The sequence below is a fragment of the Pipistrellus hanaki genome (assembly GCF_964339955.1).
Source record: "Pipistrellus hanaki genome assembly, chromosome: 8".
Lineage (NCBI taxonomy): Eukaryota > Metazoa > Chordata > Mammalia > Chiroptera > Vespertilionidae > Pipistrellus > Pipistrellus hanaki.
Genome location: NC_140510.1, coordinates 76,888,651 through 76,908,540, shown reverse-complemented (window position 1 = coordinate 76,908,540; position 19,890 = coordinate 76,888,651). Strand labels below are relative to the sequence as shown.

Sequence of the window (19,890 nt, the reverse complement as noted above, 5' to 3'; positions counted from 1 at the left end):
CCTTGCTTCACCCCACAGCCACGGTGCTCTGTTGGCCTTGTGCACAGAACTGCTGGCTGGCTGGCCGGCCACAGGAGATCAGGGCCCCGGTGGGCAGTAGAGAACTCAGTAACCCAACACTCAGCACAGCAGCCTGCCCTGAGGCTTGGTCTAGATCCCGTGTCTGCTCGCATCTGCATCTCAGTTTCCCAGCAGATAAGAAAAAAATAAGAATACCCTCTTACCCTCCTACCACTCTCAAAGGGATGACACATCGACAAATCACTTTGAACTTTCAGATGAAAGGTGCTCTATAAACCTGAGGCCTCATCAACTGTAATTGTTACGGTAATTATTTTAATGATAATAATGATGATAATGGGAGAAGGGGGTGGGGCGGGGAGGAACCCTCCTGCCTGAGACAAAGAGGAACTCTTCCATGGAAACCCACCTCAGGATGCCTCCGGCTCCGGCAGGCACCCATCTCCTTCCCACTGCCCATTCCCCGGCTGAAAGATTATTTTCTCCTTCCCTCCCAATAAAACAATGATTTGTTCCACCGTTTTCCCCCTCGCTCACTCCGGTGTGCCTGGCTTCGCCCTGACAGCTCAGCCATGGACTGTTTACACGTCTCGCTCACCCTCCAACACTCCGGTTCGGCTCTGCTGACACCGAAGGCAGGAGAATTCTCTCTGTGTGAGGAATCAATTACTTCCGCTGACACTCTATTAGGAGCCCGCGCATCTCCAGATTCTAGGTGGAGAGTAGGGGGGTGGGGAGGCGGGGGGGAGAGGATGGCAGGGAATTGGAAGAGGGTGGTGAGGGGGGGCTGGAGACCAGGGCAGCAGGAGGTGGATGACAGGGGCAGACAGAGATTATTGACTGAGAGCCAGGCCCCCAGCTTGTCTTTAAAGACAGGAAGATCTCTCTCTCTCTCCTTGACTGACCCGCTGGCATCCGGAGGTGACTACATGGCAGGAAGAGGCAAAGAAAAGGAATAAAGAGGAGAAAAGGAATAGCTGAGGAAATCGGAGAGGCCCCAAATACCTAAGCGTTGAGAAGGCAGAGGACGGCTCTAGGTACACGGACGCAGGTGTATGAAGGCAGCTCTGCGTGGCAGATCCAAACCCCCAGTCCTACCATCACTATCTGTGCGACCGCTCAGGGCCTCAGTAGCCCCATCTGTTCAATGGGAATAACAGCAGTACCGGACCCATAGGCTGGTGGTTGAAGTAAAACATGGAAAGTTCCCGGTGTAGTAGCGTCTGATGCCTGCAGAGAGAGCAGTAGATGTTTGCTGTTCTTGTCTAACTGACAGTCCCCCCAGCCACCTACGAACATACAGTTGAGGCAGAGCAGAAAAACACATACACACAGAGAGACTGCCACAATGCTTGGCTCTAAGGCTAGAAAAAAACAGCACAAAAAATCATGTGTATTTTCCTTGCTCATGCTTTCCTGCCCTGCAATCCTAGGCCTAACTCCTTTTCTTTCTTCTTTTTTTTTTTTTTCCCCCTTTCAAGTTTTGTTTTGACCAGCTAACATTTTTTAGGGCTTTTTCTCTGTCTACTCTGAAATCACCTGAGATGAGTCGAAGCAGTAGGTCTCCTAAAGAAGGACAATTACGGAGGCTCTTTTCTAGAAGGAAAGACAAGGGCAGCCGATATATTTTTCCCGAGATGATTTATCCAGGCAGAGGCAGAAGAATGGAATTAAATTATCTGTTGAGTTTCTCTTAACTCAAAGGTTTCAAGTCCCCTTGCCATTCAAAGGGACAAAACAAAAGAAATTTTTTATTTTTTATTTTTCCCGTAAGTAGGACTCATGACTACAGGAAAACACACAAATCCCTTTTTTTAGAAAAATCCATTTTTTTTTAACTGGGTCTATTTCCTTTTCCTCTTTATCCCCTCCACCCAGAGCTCCCACCGAGTGTCTGCAGACACTCTCGCCGGTGTAATTAGTTGGGAGAATTACACATAGTTACATGGGGTGAGATGCAGGCCTCCCGGGACCTCTGGGTTCAGAGGAGGTGCCCAGGCTGCCAGGTAGAACAAGTGGGATTGTGTATTAGAAAACCTCCAGTGAGTTTTCTCAGTTGGAAGATAAGGAGCATCGTTAAGAAGGACGTCCACAGTGCAGCTTTCACTTCAAGAGTTGTGATTGCAACATCACCCGTTTAAAAACAAACTGCCCAAAATAGCGGTGTGCCCCAACTGCCCTTTGACCTTTTCGGGAGGAGAACAATCTGCGGTGCCTTTTCTCGCTCCTGCGGCGGGATCCGGGGCTGGGTGGAGTCCTTGGTCCAGGGTGGTGAGCGTGGGGTCAGCGGCCAGCTGAGCCTGAGTCAGCAGGGCTGTTCCCGTTTATTGCACCACATACCTGGAGGGGGATCTGTTTCTGTCGTTAGCAGGGGTGCTGCAATACAGAGAAGGCGTGCTGCTCATTGGCTCCCTGGGGGAATCAGAATGTTTCTGTGGTCGAGCAGGCAGGCAATCTGGAATGACGCCAGGAGGAACCACCTGAGGGTCTCTCCTGAGATCAACCACAGAGAACTCCTGAGCCACAGAGAACTCTCACTCCGCTCTGGCTTCTAGAAACCCAGGTGGACACCAGCTGAAGCCACACCTCCTATCGGACATTGTGGCCTCCTACCATCTATCTGTTTATACAGGAAGGAGACGGAGGTGGTACTGTGTAGGAGGAAACCGGCAAGCAGAACCCAATCCTTCTCACAATCTGGGACCGCTGGCTCCTAACCGCTCACCTGCCTGCCTGCCTGCCTGATCACCCCTAACTGTCTCCCCCCATCAGCCTAATCACCCCTAACCACCTCTGCCTGATGGCCTGATTGCCCCTAACTGCCCCCTCTGCCAGCCTGGTTGCCTTCAACGGTTCCCCCTGCTGGCCTGGTTGCCCCTCACTGCCCCCCTGTGCCAACCTGGTCACCTCACACAGCTTGCTGTTCGAATGTTGCATGAGGGTATCCTGACCAATTTGCATATTCTTCTATTATTAGTATAGATTGATTTCAGAGAGGAAGGGAGACAAGAAAGAAACATCAATCCCCTAATGGGAATTGAACCAACAACCTGGGCATGTACTCTTGGCTGGAATCAAACCTGGGACCCTTCAGTCTGCAGGCCGACACTCTATTCACTGAGCCAATCCGGCTAGGGCTGACCTCCCAGGTTTTTGTTGAAGAATCAACGAGATGTTGTCTGTGGAGTGCTTAGGAGATGCTCCACAGCATCTGATGTGGCAGCTTTATCATCAGTTACCAGCTTCCTCCTCCCAAACTCTAAGTTCCATGAGGGCAAAGAGTACAATGTGGTCATCACTGCGTTCCCAATGCTATGATCAGGCTTGGCACATACTAGGTTAAGTACTTTGGGATGAATGCATGAACAATCTACTGATATTTTGTGGGTGAGAGACCAAGTCCCCGAGAGCTTAGAGACATCCACAGCCTGTGTCTGATCCTCCTGCTGTCTGTCACTCTGTCCTATCACAAGATGGACAAGTACAGAAGACAGCTCTGTCAGCCTTCCAATGCAGGTGCATGCCATGCTGACTCATGTCCTGGCATCTCAAATGTAAGATATCACCAACACAACCACCTGCGCCCACCTGCTTAGCATTCTCCAGGACTAGGTGGCCCAGGGATATACACATACACTGTATGGTCCTTAGAGAACTTACATGCTCAGGACATAAGGTGGCCACAATGAACCAAAGGCACGCGAGCAAGTCAAAGCTCTGACTTCAGCATCGGGGGGTCCATAAGAGAGACCTGGAGGAATCCCGCAAACTGGGGGGAGGCAGAGGGGAGCGTGCAGGGGACACTAGAGGGGTGGGTGAGGAGTGTGAGCACTGGGCACCCACAGGGTCTCATGCAGGCGTAAGGTTGTATTTGGTTGTGTGAAGTCAGAGGTGTTTACTGAGCACAGGAAATCAATGGTGGGGAGGGGCCAGTTTATTGAGGTCTAGTCTGTTTCCTCTGTTTACTGTAGTCAGTTTATCAACTGCTACCTTTCTAAGCTATCACTCCCTCCTTTGGGAGAAGGAGACATGTTTTGGGTTTGTGGATGAGGGCTCCTCTGGCTGTAAATCAACACAGGAACATCTTGTTTTTCCTAGACATCGAGCTACAGGCTAACTATCCCGAACCTCCAATATCCAGATCATGGGGGTAGGGGTGAGGGATGGTTTCCGAAGGAAAGGTCATGAGCAGCTCAATGCCAAGGACTCCATGCACTGCTGAGACCGTGCTCCCGTCCTCGCTCTGCTGTGAGCTTGGCTGCCCTGTGAGCAAGCGGATGAGCAGGCACTGGGTTGCACTGGCTTGGGGCAAAGCTTAGACCTAAGGCCCAAAACTTCCCAAGGAAGCTGGGCTTTTCAACCTTTTCATCTCATCCCATAAACTAATTACTAACATTCTGCGGCACACCAAAAAATATATTTTTTTAATCTGACAAAAAAAAAAAAAAAAAAAAAAAGCCGGTATAATTTTGATTCATTTATACCATTCAATCATACAAGAAGGCTGTTGTTGTGTTGGCTGTTGTCACTTAGGAAAGGGTCAAAACAGGCCAGAAGATGACCCCAGGAGGCGGGTTACTCAGAACAGAAAGTGCCAGCAAGCGCGATGATAGAGAAGTCCCAACTGTCCCTATGACCAACCCAAAGATGCTGACACAGGAACTAATGTACTAGTATTGTGAATCTACATTAACAAGTAGCTATCATCATCATCATCATCATCATCATCATCATCACAGTTTTGCAGATGCAGAAACTGAAGGCCTGGGAAGTTTTAAAAGGTCAACAAAAACTCCAAATATGACCTGACCCAGCCAGCCTGTCACAAAAAGTGACATTTAGGGGGGGAAATGTTGACTCACCTTAGGTTTTGGAAGACAGGGAAGTGTGGCACAGAAGGCCCTTTATCAGACAACCTTTGTAGAAAGAACTTCTGGAACTTGGAGGGGGGCTGTCTCAGTAGCTGGAGGTTTCACTTGGATGGAGCACTATTCTGCACCCCCCATGCTCCCCACCCCCGAGCAGGTGAATCAGATACTGCCGTGCTGCGCGCACACACACTCATTAGTGCAGAGCTTCTGTGCGGGTTCTTGGCCGAAGAAATGTTCTGCCAAGTCTTCTTAGTGGCTTTTGCACTTTGTAAAACACGTTTTCTCCCCATACCCATCTGGAAATGACCAATTCTTAAAAGAACGCAGGCTCTCGAATTTGGTTTTACTGGGTGGAGCCTCAGCTGGGCTGGGCTGGGCTGTCATCCATGCCACTGTGGGGACGACTTGTGAATAAGCCATGTATCATATGCAGTGGGTGTTTTTCAAAGGCATCGATTTTAGACATCAGAAATGGAGAAAGGTTCCGTTCTATTGCGTTTGTCTCTAAAACCCTTGCATTCGGCCAGTTGGCTGATGACTCAGGTGAAAGGCAGCCAGCAGCAGCCTCTCCTCACCACAGAAGTGGCTTCTCCCTGTTTGCTTTCAGGTGGCCCGAGTCCTGCCCTTTTGTCCCTGCGCCACACCGATCTGGCAGGGCCTCAGGCCTCTGGCTGCTGCCCACAACCGGTGACTAGGCCCCGGAGCAGCCTCTGGGTGCTGGGGGCCTGGATTCCTAAGAATGGCCAGGCGATGCGGCTGTGAGTGAAAGTTTCCAAGCAGACAGAACCAAATTCACACGCGAAGGTTAGGGGAAAGGTCTCTGACTGGAGTTTAGTCAGTAATCGCTTAGACCAGTGATTTTCAATTGGGGTGTGTGTGTGTGTGTGTGTGTGTGTGAGAGAGAGAGAGAGAGAGAGAGAGAGAGAGAGAGAGAGAGAGAGAGAGAGGAAAACATCAATGTGGGGGAGAAACGCTGCTTGGTTGCCCTCCACATGCGCTCGGACTGGGATCGAACCCGAAACCTGGGTAATGCGCCCTGACCCGGGAATCGCAACCTCAATAAGGTGGTGCATGGGTTGACACTCCACCCAAGTGTGCCGCACCAGTCAGGGCCGACACCAGTGTTTCTAAAACAGGCAATACCTGACCATTGACTCAGGGGACTGACCTCTTTCCCTTAGATTGTCAAATAAAACAGTGACAACAGCCAACACAATAGCCATCCGGTGTGAATGAACCAAAATTACATCTATATTTTTGGGTCAGATTGGCAAAAATACATTTTTTGGATTGCTGAAGGCTTTTAGTGATTAAGGGATGTGTGCCAGGAGCTGGAAAGGCTGAGACGTGCTGGCCTAGCCCTTTGGGTTGGTGTCAAGGCACAGAGGGCCAATGCTTGGCCAGGCCAGCCTCTCCATCAGGGCCCATTTCCGGGTCCCGGGGCAGACTCTGCAGATCATCCTGCAGCGAGGAAGAAGCGGGGGTGGAGGGAGCAGGAGGGGCTGGCTGCTTTTCTGACTTCCTTACTCATCTCCCTTTTCTCAGAAGTGTCACTGCAGTGTTCTCATCAGAAGAATGGTTCAGGCAGCGCCTCTTGGTAAGCACCCACCCGAGGGGCTGCCAGAGCCACAGCCACAGCCACTGGGAATCCGAGGAGAGAGGAGAGGCGAGGCTGGGTGCCTTTGCCAGTAAGTGCTTTCCAAACCCAGGAGCTCCCTCGGAACAGAAACGAGAGGGGGAAAGAGAAGAGGAACCCGACAGAACTTCCAGGACTTTAATTAGATTAATTGTTCCTTTTGCAAGTGAACGGAGGCGGTCGGGGAGCAGCCCAGGGCCTCTGAATGCAAATGGCCAGGGAAGAATCTCAAAAATACCTTGCAGAGCGAGAGGCTGAGAGGACCGGATGTTTCTCTCTAAATACAAAAATGAATCGGGGTGAGAGAGACATGGGGAGTGCAGGGGACACGGGGGTGGGGGGGGGGTGGGGAGAGAATGAAGGACAGGGTTAAGTAGCAGGGCCTTGACCCCAACAGACCCTTCCTGACAATTTGGCGCTGGGGGGAGGCGGGGGGGCGGGGAGAGACCCCAGAAAGGTTTTTCTCTGACCTTCCTGGCCTTTCTGGTTCAAGCCAGCAGCACAGAATGGGGGAGTGGGAAGGAAAACAGGAAGCTACTTAGTGAAGATGATAGACTGGAGGGTAACCTGTCATGGGCCTGCTCCAGCTCAGCATTAAGGACTCTGCCCTCTTCCCCATGGGCTGCAGCCATCTGAATTCCCCCATCCCTGGAACCGGTCTTGGGAGGGGAAGGGGCTCCCTGCGGAGCATGTTTCCCTGGCCTTTCACACTCCAGAACATGTTTAAAGCCATGCTCACCAGCTCCTGCGTGCTTCCTTCCAAAGCCGTGCCTTCTCCCTCGGCCGCTATGAATATACATAGGATGACCTCCTAGCAATTTCCCTGGGAGATTTGCTGGCATCAGCATCACAGAATTTGGCCCTCCGTCGAGAGAGGTGCTTAGTCAAATTTCTCTGAGCTCAGACCCAAGCCCTCGGTGCATTACGATTCAGTCTGTGCCAACCTCCTGCAGCCCAGCCAGAGACTCCGAGAGCAAAAACACCTCATAAAGAAGCCCTTCTCCCAGAAATTCTTGGTCAAGTTCACTGGCAGGGAATGGGCAGCCTTGCGGTTCTATGTAAACGTGTCCGAGGACGGGCACCGAACTTGGACAGAGGAACCAGGGAGCCGCCCTGTGTCCTTCCATGAGTCAAGAGACGATCTGCGGTTAGAAACGGGGCCTTCTGATCCTTTGTCACATGAGGCATCCATCCGGGAAACCCTGGGTCCTCAACAAAGACTAACTCTCGTTCGGGGAAAACCATGGCGGGGGTGGAAAGCAGCCCTCGGAGGGCAGCGGTGACATGGATGCACGGATTCACGGGGAATGCCGTGGTAACACGAGGGCCCTATGAGTCAAAGAGCAGGCACCACTGTCATGCCAACAACGTGAGTGTGCTTTGTACCACCTAGTGGGCTCTGTCTTCCAGTGTTTCCAGAGGGTTCTGCCTGATGACAGAGGGTCCCGTTTCCTGCCTGATGACAGAGGGTCCTGCCTCTATGAGGAAGCGCTGGCTGGACCCAGGTCCGCGTCCTGTACCTTTCCCAGCAGCTGGCCCCTTGGTAAATTTTTCATTACTTGTGTTGCCTTGGCCACAGGGCAGGCTCAGACTACTTATCCACCAAAAGGAAAAGGGGGCACTGGGCACCCACTGGAGCAGGGGCACCTTGTAGGTGCTGCTCTGGAGCCAGACATGACCTTCTGCATAGAGAACTTTCCCTTTTGTTTCAGGGAAGACACACGCATTCGCATTCTTGACATGACAGGCCTGCCTGCTCCCGCGCCTTGATTTATAGGGCCTCCGTGTTAACACGGCATTGCTGAAGCACTGCCAGCTGTCGACATGTCCACACGGTGCCTCCTGAGCCACACGTCTCCACGGTGACAGGGCCGAGGGTGTGAGATCAGCAGAGCCACTGGCGTAGGTTCCCCGGGCTCCGGCTGCTCTCATTGGCAGCATGGACGTGGCGAGGACCCCATTTCCCAGGGCCCTTGTGAGAGGGGAGTGGGGTGATATTTACAAAGCAGTGAGGAGAGTGCTTATTAGATAAAATCCAGCCCGGAGACGCTAACCTGTGCAGCACAGACACCAAGAAGCAATGCACAGCCTAGATCGACCCGTGAAGATGCCGATTTTTAGCTGCAAGGAAACCAGCGGCCATTCCCCACAACAGCAGCCAGAGTGTCCACGGTGGACGTAGAGGGAGTCTCCACGTGGGGACTGGGCTGCTGCTTTACCAAGGAAGCTGGTGGGGTTCCCACGTGTGGTCGCAGCAGTGGAAACGGGGAGATCTTCAAGGTGGCACCTGACATCTTGTAGCAAGTCCCAATGCCAAGAGCTGAGGTTTTGTAGTCCACCCCCCACCCTGCTCCCACAGGGAATCCCCCCCACTGCCAGCTTTTGAAGATAGGATGCTGTTCCTTACACAACCCACTCTTTCCTCTGCACTATGGGACCTACTGGCCTTTGTTTCCTCCTGAAAGAGCATGTCATCTTGGGTTCCCCTCGGACCCAGATCCAGCACTGTTTTAGCAGGCCAGGTGTTTCGCAGGCCCGTTGTTACAGGTGTGGCCATTAGGTGGCGCTGTGGTCAGAGCCAGGCTGGAAGGAGGGAGGGCGGGCGGAGGGGGGGGGGGAGGAAGGGAGAGGTTCTCAAGGATGCTCAGCGGGCAGGAGGGTGCTTACTTGCAGTCATGCTTCTCGATTTCGAAGTGCGGGTTGAAGTTGAGGACAATCTTCTGGTTGGGTTCGGGCGCGTAAACAATCCACTCGCAGTTCTGGTGGGACGGGTAGTCCTGGGGGTAACCTGGCGAGGTGATGTAGCCAGCATCTTTGGAATTCAAACGACCGCCACAGGGTGGGTCTGAAAGAGAAGGCAAACAACCCAAGGAACTTCAAATATGTCCCGGCATTTGTTTTCCCCCATCTCCCTGTTTCTCTCTCTACCAGTGGCCTGGAAGGTTTTTTTGCAGACCTTTTATGGCAGTCCAGGAAGCTAACCTACTTACTTATGCCGTGGAAGAGGTCATTTCAGCCCATCTTCCCCCTCCTCACACGGCTGAGCTCTCTCTCTCTCTCTCTCTCTCTCTACCCACCCCCCCCCCCATGAAAATATTTCAGAGAGTGGTGGCCAATGTTCCCAATCACATGCTCTGGGATTAAAAAAAAGAAGAAGAAGAACAAGGAAGCTGCGAAGTTAACAGGCCTCCCTGCCTTTTCCTGCCTCCTGGCCTGGGCCCATCTTCCTCGGCGCTCGCCCAGCCTCTCCTCTATCTCTGCCTCATAAATCCTTCATGCTGTCGGGCCTCCCGGCCCAGCCCAGCCCCGGCCAGGCCGCCAGAAGTAACGGCTCCGGGAACTGACAAGAGCGGTTTTGTGGTGCCGACCCACAAGCCTGGTAACAATTACATGTGATGCGGAAGACGCGTTTTCAGCTTGGGGCCAGAACAGGCCCTGGAGGGTGATTTCAGCCTTTTTTTTTTTTTTTTTTTTTTTTTGAAAGAAAGCAAAAGCAAAACTCCCAAACACTTAATTCCAGATCCACCACAAATTTGATTTATGATTTCATTATGCACGGAGTGGAAAATCTGCATAGGAGAATCCACCAGCTCTGACCTCAGCGCCTCCACAAAGAGCGCTTTGTGCTGAGTGGACGGCTGGCTCCCCCCCCCTCGCTCCCCGCCCCTCCGCCCCCCCAGCTTTCTGCCCAGGGTCCCTCCTGCCTGGTCACCGCCAGCAGAGTGTGCTGCTGCTTTGTCCCTGGTCAGCAGCCCTTGGGAAGGGACTGGCGGAGCCAGGCTGAGATCCCCCTCCACCACCCCCACCCCCCGCCGCCCTCCCCACCATGCCAGGCTGGAGGCAACAGCTCCACAAGTGCCAGGAGGGAATGGGGCCGCTTCAAAGGCAGAAAAGGTGGGCGATGACATTTGAAGACTCTCACATGTTTGGGAGTGAAGATCTTCCATCCCCAGGAGGGGTTCCTGGGAAATGGGGGGTGGGGTTGGGGGGGGCGGTTCCACTTAAAGACTACCTTAAAAGAGAGGACAAGGAGGCACCAGAGACCTGGAAATCTCCAGAAGCCTCTGGGAGACCTTCCTGAGCACCGTGCCGCTCTTAGCATCAATCACGATTTAATATCGCCATCTGCCCGGAGCAGCGTGGGCCCGTGAATTATGCATCAGGGCGCAGCGGCCGCCCTCCAGGACGGGCCTCTCTCCGGCATCTCTCTCTTTGAGGGAAAGGGTCATGCATTTTTTAACTCTACAGGTGCACTTCCCCGCTCCCCGCGCCTGTTGGCACGCCTGTCTCCCGGAACTCTGTTTTGGATTACCGGGCGGGCAGGCTTCAGATGCATAAAAGATGGGCACAGTGGTGGCGGGGGACACACAGACCCTCACAAGTGGCCTTTAGGCGTCAGCGCCTCCAAGAGCGCACACCGTGCCCTGCTGCACTGCCCAGAACCACATGGCGTCGGGTCCCGTTTCCTGCCGGGCAGGAAACAAAAGCAGGCCATTTCCTCTGGCTGGCAGAGACCACATCATCCTCTCACTCATGACCCTGCACCCTCCCGAGGCCAGGAGGACAATGGACCCCGCCCTCCTGCCCAGATGGAGGTGAAGCCAGCAGCCCAGCCTGGTGCCACCACCTCCTCTGCAGCCAATCCCCGAAGGCCTGCCAAGTGCCCACACCACCCACCCAAGCTGGGCACCTCATATCTTGTAGTGAGTCCAATGGTCCTGGCTCATGCATGTGACATAGGACCACGAGTGGCCCTCTGAGGAGGCGGGAGGGGGGAGGGGACCTAGGTCGACAGCTGTCTTACAGCTCGGAGGAGAGGAAATTGTCTACGAGCTTTTCTATGGAAAGAAGAAGTTCACTTCCTCCATGCCCCCATGGCGCCTGGCGTAGCTTTGAGTCATTGGAGCAGCACACATGCTCATCAGGAAGGACGGAAGCTTCCTCAGAGGAAGGTTTCGTTTCTGAGCCACACCAGGAGTCACCACTTCCCCACTGAGGAGAAAAGTTAAACTACGTGTGTATGTCCCCGAGCTGCCTGCCTGCCTGTTCTCCTGGTTAGAACTTACTTCACTCAAAGGAAAAGGAGTAACTCTTTTTTTTTTCCCCCTGTCCTCTCTTTATCACGAAAATTGAGGCTCTCATTAAAATATTTGAGAACTCATTGAAACATCTGCTTTGCTTGTGTGTGGTTAGCCGTTCCAATATCCAAACATTTACAAGCTCACATTCTTTTTTTTTTTTTTAAATGTATGTTTATTTTTTAATGTTTTTATTGATTTTAGAGAGAGAGGAAGGGTGGGGGATAGAGAGATAGAAACATGGATGAGAGTCAACTGCCTCCTGAACGCCACCTACTGGGGATCAAGCCCACAACCCAGGTGTGTTCCCTGACCAGGAATCGAACCTGGGACCTTTTGGATAATGGGTCAATGCTCAACCACTGTGCAACACCAGCCAGGAACAAGCTCACATTCTTGTCTGGATGGCCCTCACACTGAGAAACACACACTTGCCTACCAAACATACGTTGGGTATACATATACATCCTATATAATAAAAGCCTAATATGCTAAGTGTCCAGTTGTCCAGTTGGCTGTTCAAACAATCAAAGCGTAATATGTTAATGATATGCTAAGGTGGCTCAACTGCTCACTATGACATGACTGACCACCAGGGGGCAGACACTCACTGCAGGAGCTGCTCCCTGGTGGTCAGTGCACTCCCGCAGGGGGTGTGCTGCTCAGCCAGAAACCGTTCTCCTGGTTGGTGAGCACAGTGGAGGTGGTGGGAGCCTCTCCTGCCGCTGTGGCAGCACTAAGATTGTCTGTCTACTGGCTTAGGCCCACTCCCCCTGGCCTAAGCCGTCAGTCGGACATCCCCAGAGGGCTCCCAGACTGCAAGAGGGCGCAGGGCGCAGATTGGGCTGAGGAGACGACCCCCCCCCCCCCAGAGTGTACAAATTTCGTGCACCAGGCCTCTAGTTAGAAATTAATACTTTAGCCCTGGCTGGTTTGTCTCAGTGGATAGAGTGTCGGCTTGGGGACTTGGTCCTCAGTAGGGTGAGTGCAGGAGGCAGCCAATCAACCATTCTCATCATTGATGTTTCAATCTCTCTCTCCCTCTTCCTTCCTTTCATATATATATATATATATATATATATATATATATATATATATATATATATATGAAACTAACACTTTAGTCCTGTACAAACTTCCACATCCTCTCATAAAAGATCAGACATCATTTGCACAGACAGATCCTTCAAGATAAATGCTAGAATTGTCACCTCTGTGTTCCTTGGAGAAAACGGAACTCTTGAAATCTATCAGTAAAAATTGTAAAGAAGACACACTTCATCCATCCATGCCTCCTCTCGATAATTGATCTCTCATTCCCAGGTTTGAGGACCCTCCATTTCTAAAATGCAAACACACGCCCCAGAGGAACCACCCAGCTTTTCCTCTGAAGAGCTACACTATCCTCTCCTCCGGAGGCCTCTCCTGCGTCCTCCATACACGCTCTCTACAGAGGAGTCCAGTCCAGCCAAGGAAAGGTGAACTCCAGGGCACATGCCTGCAGGCCAATAAGCACACACAGAAGAGAAGTTGGCCGGGCTGAAGTTTGAGCTACTGAGCCTGTTTGGTGAGTTGACCAGGGACTCCTTTCTCCCTTGATGTTGTAACTGCCTGTTACCTGGGGCAAAGTTCCCAAAGAGGAGCAGACCAACCCAGGCCTGATCTGCTCAGAGAAGTTTTCTCCCGCAACTGAGATGGACCAGGTCCTCAGAGGCCCCAGGAAAAAGGATTAAAGTGATACCTCTAGGGCTAGAATTGGGGAGAGGGGGAAGGGGGGAAATGAAGAGGTTAAAGGGGGTCAAGTGCATGGTGACACAAGGAGACTAGACTTTGGGTGGTGGGCACACAGTGCAATACACAAATGATGTATTATAGAACTGTACACCTGACACTTATACAATGTTATTTACCCATGTTGCCCCAATAAATTTAATTTTAAAAAGTAAGTTGAAATAAAGGGAATACTATGTTCTGAAGTCCCAAAGGTCTGACGCCCCCCTCCCTCCGGAACGACTACTTAGGTGTTTTGATTTGATATAAAATGTCAGATTATTTCTGACATTTTCCTCCCCTTACCTCCTCCCTCCCTCCCATGCCCTTGCTTTGCTGATGGCCTAAGCACTGTCCGATGCTGCCCTGGGGTTACCAGGCCGTGGATCAGGTGAAGACACGTTGTCCCCGTCCTCCTACAGTTCTCAGGTGCTCTGCCAGCTTCAGAGGGAGCTTACCCTCCTACAGAACCCAATCCAGACAACTCACTGACTGGTTCCTAGTAAGATCTGGTTTTTAGTAAGGACTAAAAGAAGATCTTTTGAAAACCTGGTCTGCCTTCTAAGGGAACTCAACTGGAGCTGTTTTAAAGGATCACTGCAGAGCCCAAACTTGACAATAATAGTTGTTCAACGCTGAAGCCTGGCTATAGTGAGACTTTCAAATGATCAGAATCACAGGGGGTGACACCAGGTGACACCAGACAACCGCCTGCACAGTCCCATGGTAACAGTCAGATCCCTCGATGTACTGAACTGAGGGGAAAGTCCTTGGCAGAAACAGGGGAATTCGGGGCTGTACGTGGGACTGCAGAGTCAGGGTGTTTTTGATGGATGGTCGGGGGTAAGGGGACCAGGTTACTGGGAAGGGGAGGGGGTACTGATATTACCAAGAAGACATGGCACCTGGATTCTTAACTCAGTGACCTGCCTCGGACTCAGCTCCCTAAACTGGGCTGCAATGAGTGGACCGAACTAAGGGTGTAGCTTTCAGAATTCTTGTTAGAAGTGTTTGCTTTTTCCTTGAACAAAACTCTACCCTGAGCTCCAGTGTGCAGAGCAGCTGAAAGTGGAGCTCTTCTCCCTAACCGGTTTGGCTCAGTGGATAGAGGGTTGGCCTGCGGACTCAAAGGTCCCAGGTTCGATTCAGGTCAAGAGCATGTACCTTGGTTGTGGGCACATCCCCAGTTGGGGGTGTGCAAGAGGCAGCTGATCGATGTTTCTCTCATCATCGATATTTCTAACTCTCTATCCTACTCCCTTCCTCTCTGTAAAAAATTAATAAAATATATATTTTTTTTAAAAGAAAGAAAGTGGAGCTCTTCTTAGGTGTGGGAACGGGGGGTGGCAGAATTGGAGTGGTGTCCAGGCCGAAGTCCCTCCCTCATCTCTGAGGGGCCTTCCTGTTAAGAATATCAGGCCTGCCTGGAATAGGGTTTAAGACCCATGGAGCCAGATCGCAGTGCCCTTGCTATTTTAAATGCCACGGAAAAGTGAGGAAGGCGAGAATGCATCTAACTCTACACCTGTTCTCCACACCTGGGGACACTCGGTGGCGAAAAGTACTCCGAGTACGTGGTCACATTCCCATTAAAATAGCATTCTATTTACTTTATAATTCACCCTTCATCGACAGCATAATCCCGTCCAGTTCTTCTTTCCATAGCATTGTTTTCATTGGATTATCAGTGGCAAGGCAATGAGGCTCTTTCTCCTACTTAAAGAGAGAACGTGGTCACCTTGACACTTAGCCAGTAAGAAGTCTCATATGGTCTTACCACTCCACTCGCAAGCTGTGTGACCTTGGGTAAGTTAGTCAACCACTCTGAGCCTTTGTTTTTTCTCCTCTATAAAACGAGGGGAATGAGTCTAAAGGTCAGTTCCAGTTCTCAAATTCAAAGCCTGTACAAAGAGGCAGGGACATGATCCTATAACCCACAGAGGAACCAAAAACTAAAGGTCCTCTCCCCTCCCAGATAAATAGATTAGTTATTCCAGGTGTATCTGCTCCAGGTGAGCCTCCAACACAACTCCAGGGTTCTTCCTTCGGAGGAGCATGTCTGTCTTGCATTATGGAGAGTCCAAATGTCTCTTTTAATCACATTAGCCTCACTGACGTGAGTTTCCTTTCTTAACTGGGTCTGAGGCTGCAGATTTATAAACATTATGGATACGCAGTTCTGTGTGCGAGCGTGTCGGCCACAGTGATGCATAAAAAGAAAGACCAAAATGAGTTTCTTAAAACGCCTCAGCCCAATCACCGGAGTCCTCTGCTCAGGGTCTTAACCAAATGTTGCTCGCTTACCTCGGATAAGCTGCTTTTTAAGGATTTTTCTTTCCTGTGAGCTGAGGCTGGATTTTGTTTTATTCAAAGCAACTCCAGCCTGTCACAAGACAGTCTCATAAAATCTGTATCTTGGCTTAAGCGGGGGAAGAAATGAGCCAATCCATCAGCCCAGGAATGCGGCTGTTTGACCACTTCCTAAGGCCACGGAGAAGGGACGCGATCCATTCAATTTATGGGGCCAGTGGCAGTGAGTGATGCACTCCTAAAGGCACGGCAGATGGAAACCCCTGTGAACTTTCGTGGTGATAAAGTTCAAAATTGGAATCAAAGACTCTTCGGCCAGGGAGGGGGGAGAGGACCTGGGAGGGGGAGAGGAAGCCAGTGTGGAAAGAGGAGAAGGGAACAGGGCAAACCCCCTCTTCTAGAACACCCCCAAAGGTTCCCTGTGGAGAGAACTGGAAATGGGGTCTGGCCATAGGGCTTTGGGAAGTCTCTTCCCCTCGATCTGGATTCTAAAAATGAAGCCCCGTTTAATCATTAAGATGTAAGTTTGATGTGATTACCTCCCTGACCTCGAATCATGCCACCTGTGGTAACCTTATTATTTGTCATCTTATATCATAAACAAATGCAATTCCAATAGGGCAGCCGGTATAATAGCATTAGTTTATATTTATGTCCACTCTTTTCCAGCCTTCATTGCAAATGCAATTTTGATGCCATTGATGAGAGATCTGGGATTACAACTCCTGACCATTTCAACAGACATTTGGGGAAGGAAATAGAAGAATAATTCTGAGGTCCCTTCCAAAAACCCAAGGAGGAAACAAACAAGGTAATATAATAGTTTTCTTCATTTATTTTGATTAACTGGAGGCTTATGTTGAAACATCAATGGCTCCCCATTGGTCAGTAAATGAAATCTAAAACCCCTTGGCCTAGCAATTTGGGCCTTGCATTGAGCCCAAGCTACTATTTCCAACCTTATTTGCAATCACTTCCCTCCACCCTGAAGCTTCTGAGTGTCACCTCAGACAAACCCAGTGTCCAATTCTCTATTCCCGCCTCCCGCTTCCCTTATGCCTTCTCCACTCTGAAATCTCATCTACTCTCTCAATTAGGCTCAGCTGCACCCCCCCCCCCCCCATCCCTGTCCACCCAAACCAGGGACTCCGAATTTCAACCCTTCTTATCTCCTGGAGCACATAAGCTAATTACTAAAATATATTATGTTTTTGCCATAATAAAAAAAGTATGATTTTGATTCATTCACACTGATGGCTATTGTGTTGGCTGTTGTCATCTGATTATTTGACAATCTAAAGGAAAAGAGGTTAGCGCCCCTGACTAAAAAGTCAGGTATTGCATGTTTTACACATTCTTGTAGCACAGTGGTTGACAATCGCTGTTCTAAAGTAGGTATGTGAGCGCTGGGAACAGCCTTATCCGTTCTGCTGGACCACTTCAACTCGAGGGTATGTGTGGCTCCCTTCTGATTCCTCTTCGGAGAACTTTATAGGATCAAACCCAGAGCTTTTCTCGAGAGTCACTGTCAAGGAGGTTTGATAAATTAATAAATGGCTAGTTGCCTATAGCAATACCAAAGGTACCAGTAGGTACCACAAATGCTAAGAAAGCCTTATCACAAATTGCTGTGCGTCTCCAGCTCCAACCAACTCGTCCTTCCCAGCCCACAGCTGATACTAATGGTGAATTTAGTGGTGAACTGGGTGTTTAAATGGTTTGTTTGGGATAACAGCACCTAGTCATAAGTCAAAGTAGAGTTAGTGTGAACCATGTCTCTGAAGACACCGGAACGTTCAAATGACACTTGTATTTTAATTCTAATAATGATAAAAAGAATTTATTGGAATGTTTTCTTGCACCATCACTCCAGCCCCCCCACCCTCCCAAAGGCAAGTTCTAGATATTTGTTGTCAGTAGCACCAGGAAGATGCAAACTATTACTTCATCACTAAACCTGTGTTGGTCATGGATTGGCTCTTGCTGGGTTTTAGTTCATTTCTCTCTGCCCATCTTTCTCCCTCTAGCCCCCCAAATGCCTCTGGGGCACATCTGTTTTATTTTCCCTCTTTATCAAAACAGTTATTATTACCACTCAGACCGATAATTTGCAACTCCCTTTATCTTTTTCTCTGAAAGACTGGCCAGATCGCTGGTTATCGCGGGATCTCTGCAGGGTCACACTGGATGTTGCATTAAGCTGGCCCGCAGCCTGGTCCACTGCACACCATGGGGAGAGCCTTCCTTTTGTGTCCCAGGCCCCTCCCTTTCCTTCTGGATTAGATCATGACTCTTTTATGAAGACCCAGAGGGAAATGGGATTATTAAGAGTGTTGCTGGGTAAAAGCTATTTTGTCTTTGTGATGACTTTTTTTGAGTTCAGCTGCTGAGGGGCCTTGATGCCAGAGTAGAAGTTATTACACATTCGGGGCGAGGGAGGGTTCCTTCAGCCCTGGGATCCCTGCGGAGCACATTTTCCTGATGAAGGACAGAAGGGAGGAAAAGGGAAAGAGGAGAGATTAAAAAAAAAAAAAATCAGTAGAGGTGAGGACACTGAAAGTGGAGAAAAAAAGAAACAAAGTGAAGAAGTCTATCTAAGATGAGAACCTACCAGGGAATATCTGTCTCCCAAGGACAGCGTGTGGAGAGATAACCCCCTGCTTCTAATACACAGGTGAAGGGTTAGTGGGGTAAGAGCTGGGAAGGAATAATTATTTACTTATTAAACAGCTCATAAAATAATGCAAATTGGCCACCGTTTACACTGTGCTTTCTGTGATACAGTAAACCCCACTGAAGCTGCTTTAAAGATGAAATGATTTCCGAACGAGCAGGTAAGGATACCTAGGAGGTGGGCTATTATTATTCTCAAACACATCTGACAGACCAGGGGACTGAGGCACGGAGGGAAACTGAGGCACGGAGGGAAACTGAGGCACGGGGAGGTTATGTATTCTGGGTGGTATGGCTGGGCTGGGTTTTAAACCCAGGCTGCCTGGCTCCGCAGCTTCAGGAGCTGGAAAGCCCAAGGAAGGTCTTCCCAGACGTCTACGTGACAGGCTCAGTGAGTGGCATCAGGGAAAGACAGGCATTCTGCCCGATGGAAACTCCTTTTTCTCTCCCGGTGCCAGCCGTCTGTCGGTGCGGACAATGGGAGATGGGTTCAGGACGGGGGTGTGAGAGGGCTGGAAGCATTTAACACCTTCTCCACTCCCTGCTCCCACGGGCACCCACTCCTCGTCCCTTTGGCCCTCTTTCCTGTGAACTGAAAACCAGGGCACGTGTGTGTGGGGGGCAGAGGAGTAGGTAGGAGGCTCAGGCCTGAAGCTATGCATTACAACATCGGAAGGTGTTTTTGTTGGCAATGCGCGCCCCCCCCCCCCCCCCCCCGCCTTCCCCTTTCTTCTCAACCCTGCTCCTCATCTGTGCTAAATGCCACGTTGTTATTGTTCTACTGGATAGGAGCAGCGTTTTCAGAAATGGGGGATTTATTTTTATAGCACAGCTGGTCTGCCAAAGGTCACATAATTTGGCAATCTTCCCAGTGGTTAAAAATTAATTTCTCCTTATTAATACAACCGAGGTCCCATAGGATCAGAGCTCAGCCTTATCTAAACTTGACAGCTTCCGAAACCTTCAGGAGATGCCTTCTCCTGGAGGGCTGGCCGCACTACAAGGCCTCGGTGTGCAGGAATCCAGCCCCACGGAATCCTGTTCGGTGAGGAAACCATTAGGCTCCTCAGTCACGTCTCATCAGGGCAGATAAGGCTCTGGAAAATGCTGTAGGCTCTCTAGGACAACATCCAGGAATGGGTTACATCCAGGAATGGGTTAAAAAAATTTGTGTGTGTGTTTTTTTAAGTGAGTTCCTTCCCTGGAAGAAACAGAACAAAGACTAACTTTTGGGATCAAACACGTGTCTGCTTCTCAAGGAGGGATCCTTCAAGATGCTCCAATGGCAAATGATGGTCAGATGACCCAATACATCAAGTATGTTAACAATATTACAAACTACTTTCCCTGTCCTTTCCTGTCAAGATGGTATTAGGCTTCTGCTCCGTCCTTTTAGAAAAGAAAAAATCACACCTCTATTTCCTAAAGTCTTTCCAAACTGCACCTTCACAGAATATGTTCTGAAAACTTTCTACCAATGAATCTAGCGCTGAATTCTGTCAACTCAGAATTGTCCCACGCTTGGGTTACC

General features: G+C 50.3%; 1 protein-coding gene across 5 annotated transcripts in view; it reads right to left on the bottom strand.

Annotated features, from left to right (window-relative positions):
- The window catches only part of NRP2 (neuropilin 2), a 120,105-nt gene that overhangs the window by 93,359 nt on the left and 6,856 nt on the right, over positions 1-19,890 (bottom strand). For all 5 annotated transcript variants that reach the window (XR_014795723.1, XM_084892184.1, XM_084892186.1 and 2 more), the window contains exon 2: positions 9,196-9,373. Coding sequence is in view for 4 of the 5 variants with exons in the window: in XM_084892184.1 (XP_084748310.1) it covers positions 9,196-9,373 (178 nt within the window). In the remaining variant the exon portion in view is untranslated. The remainder of the gene's footprint in view (positions 1-9,195; positions 9,374-19,890) is intronic.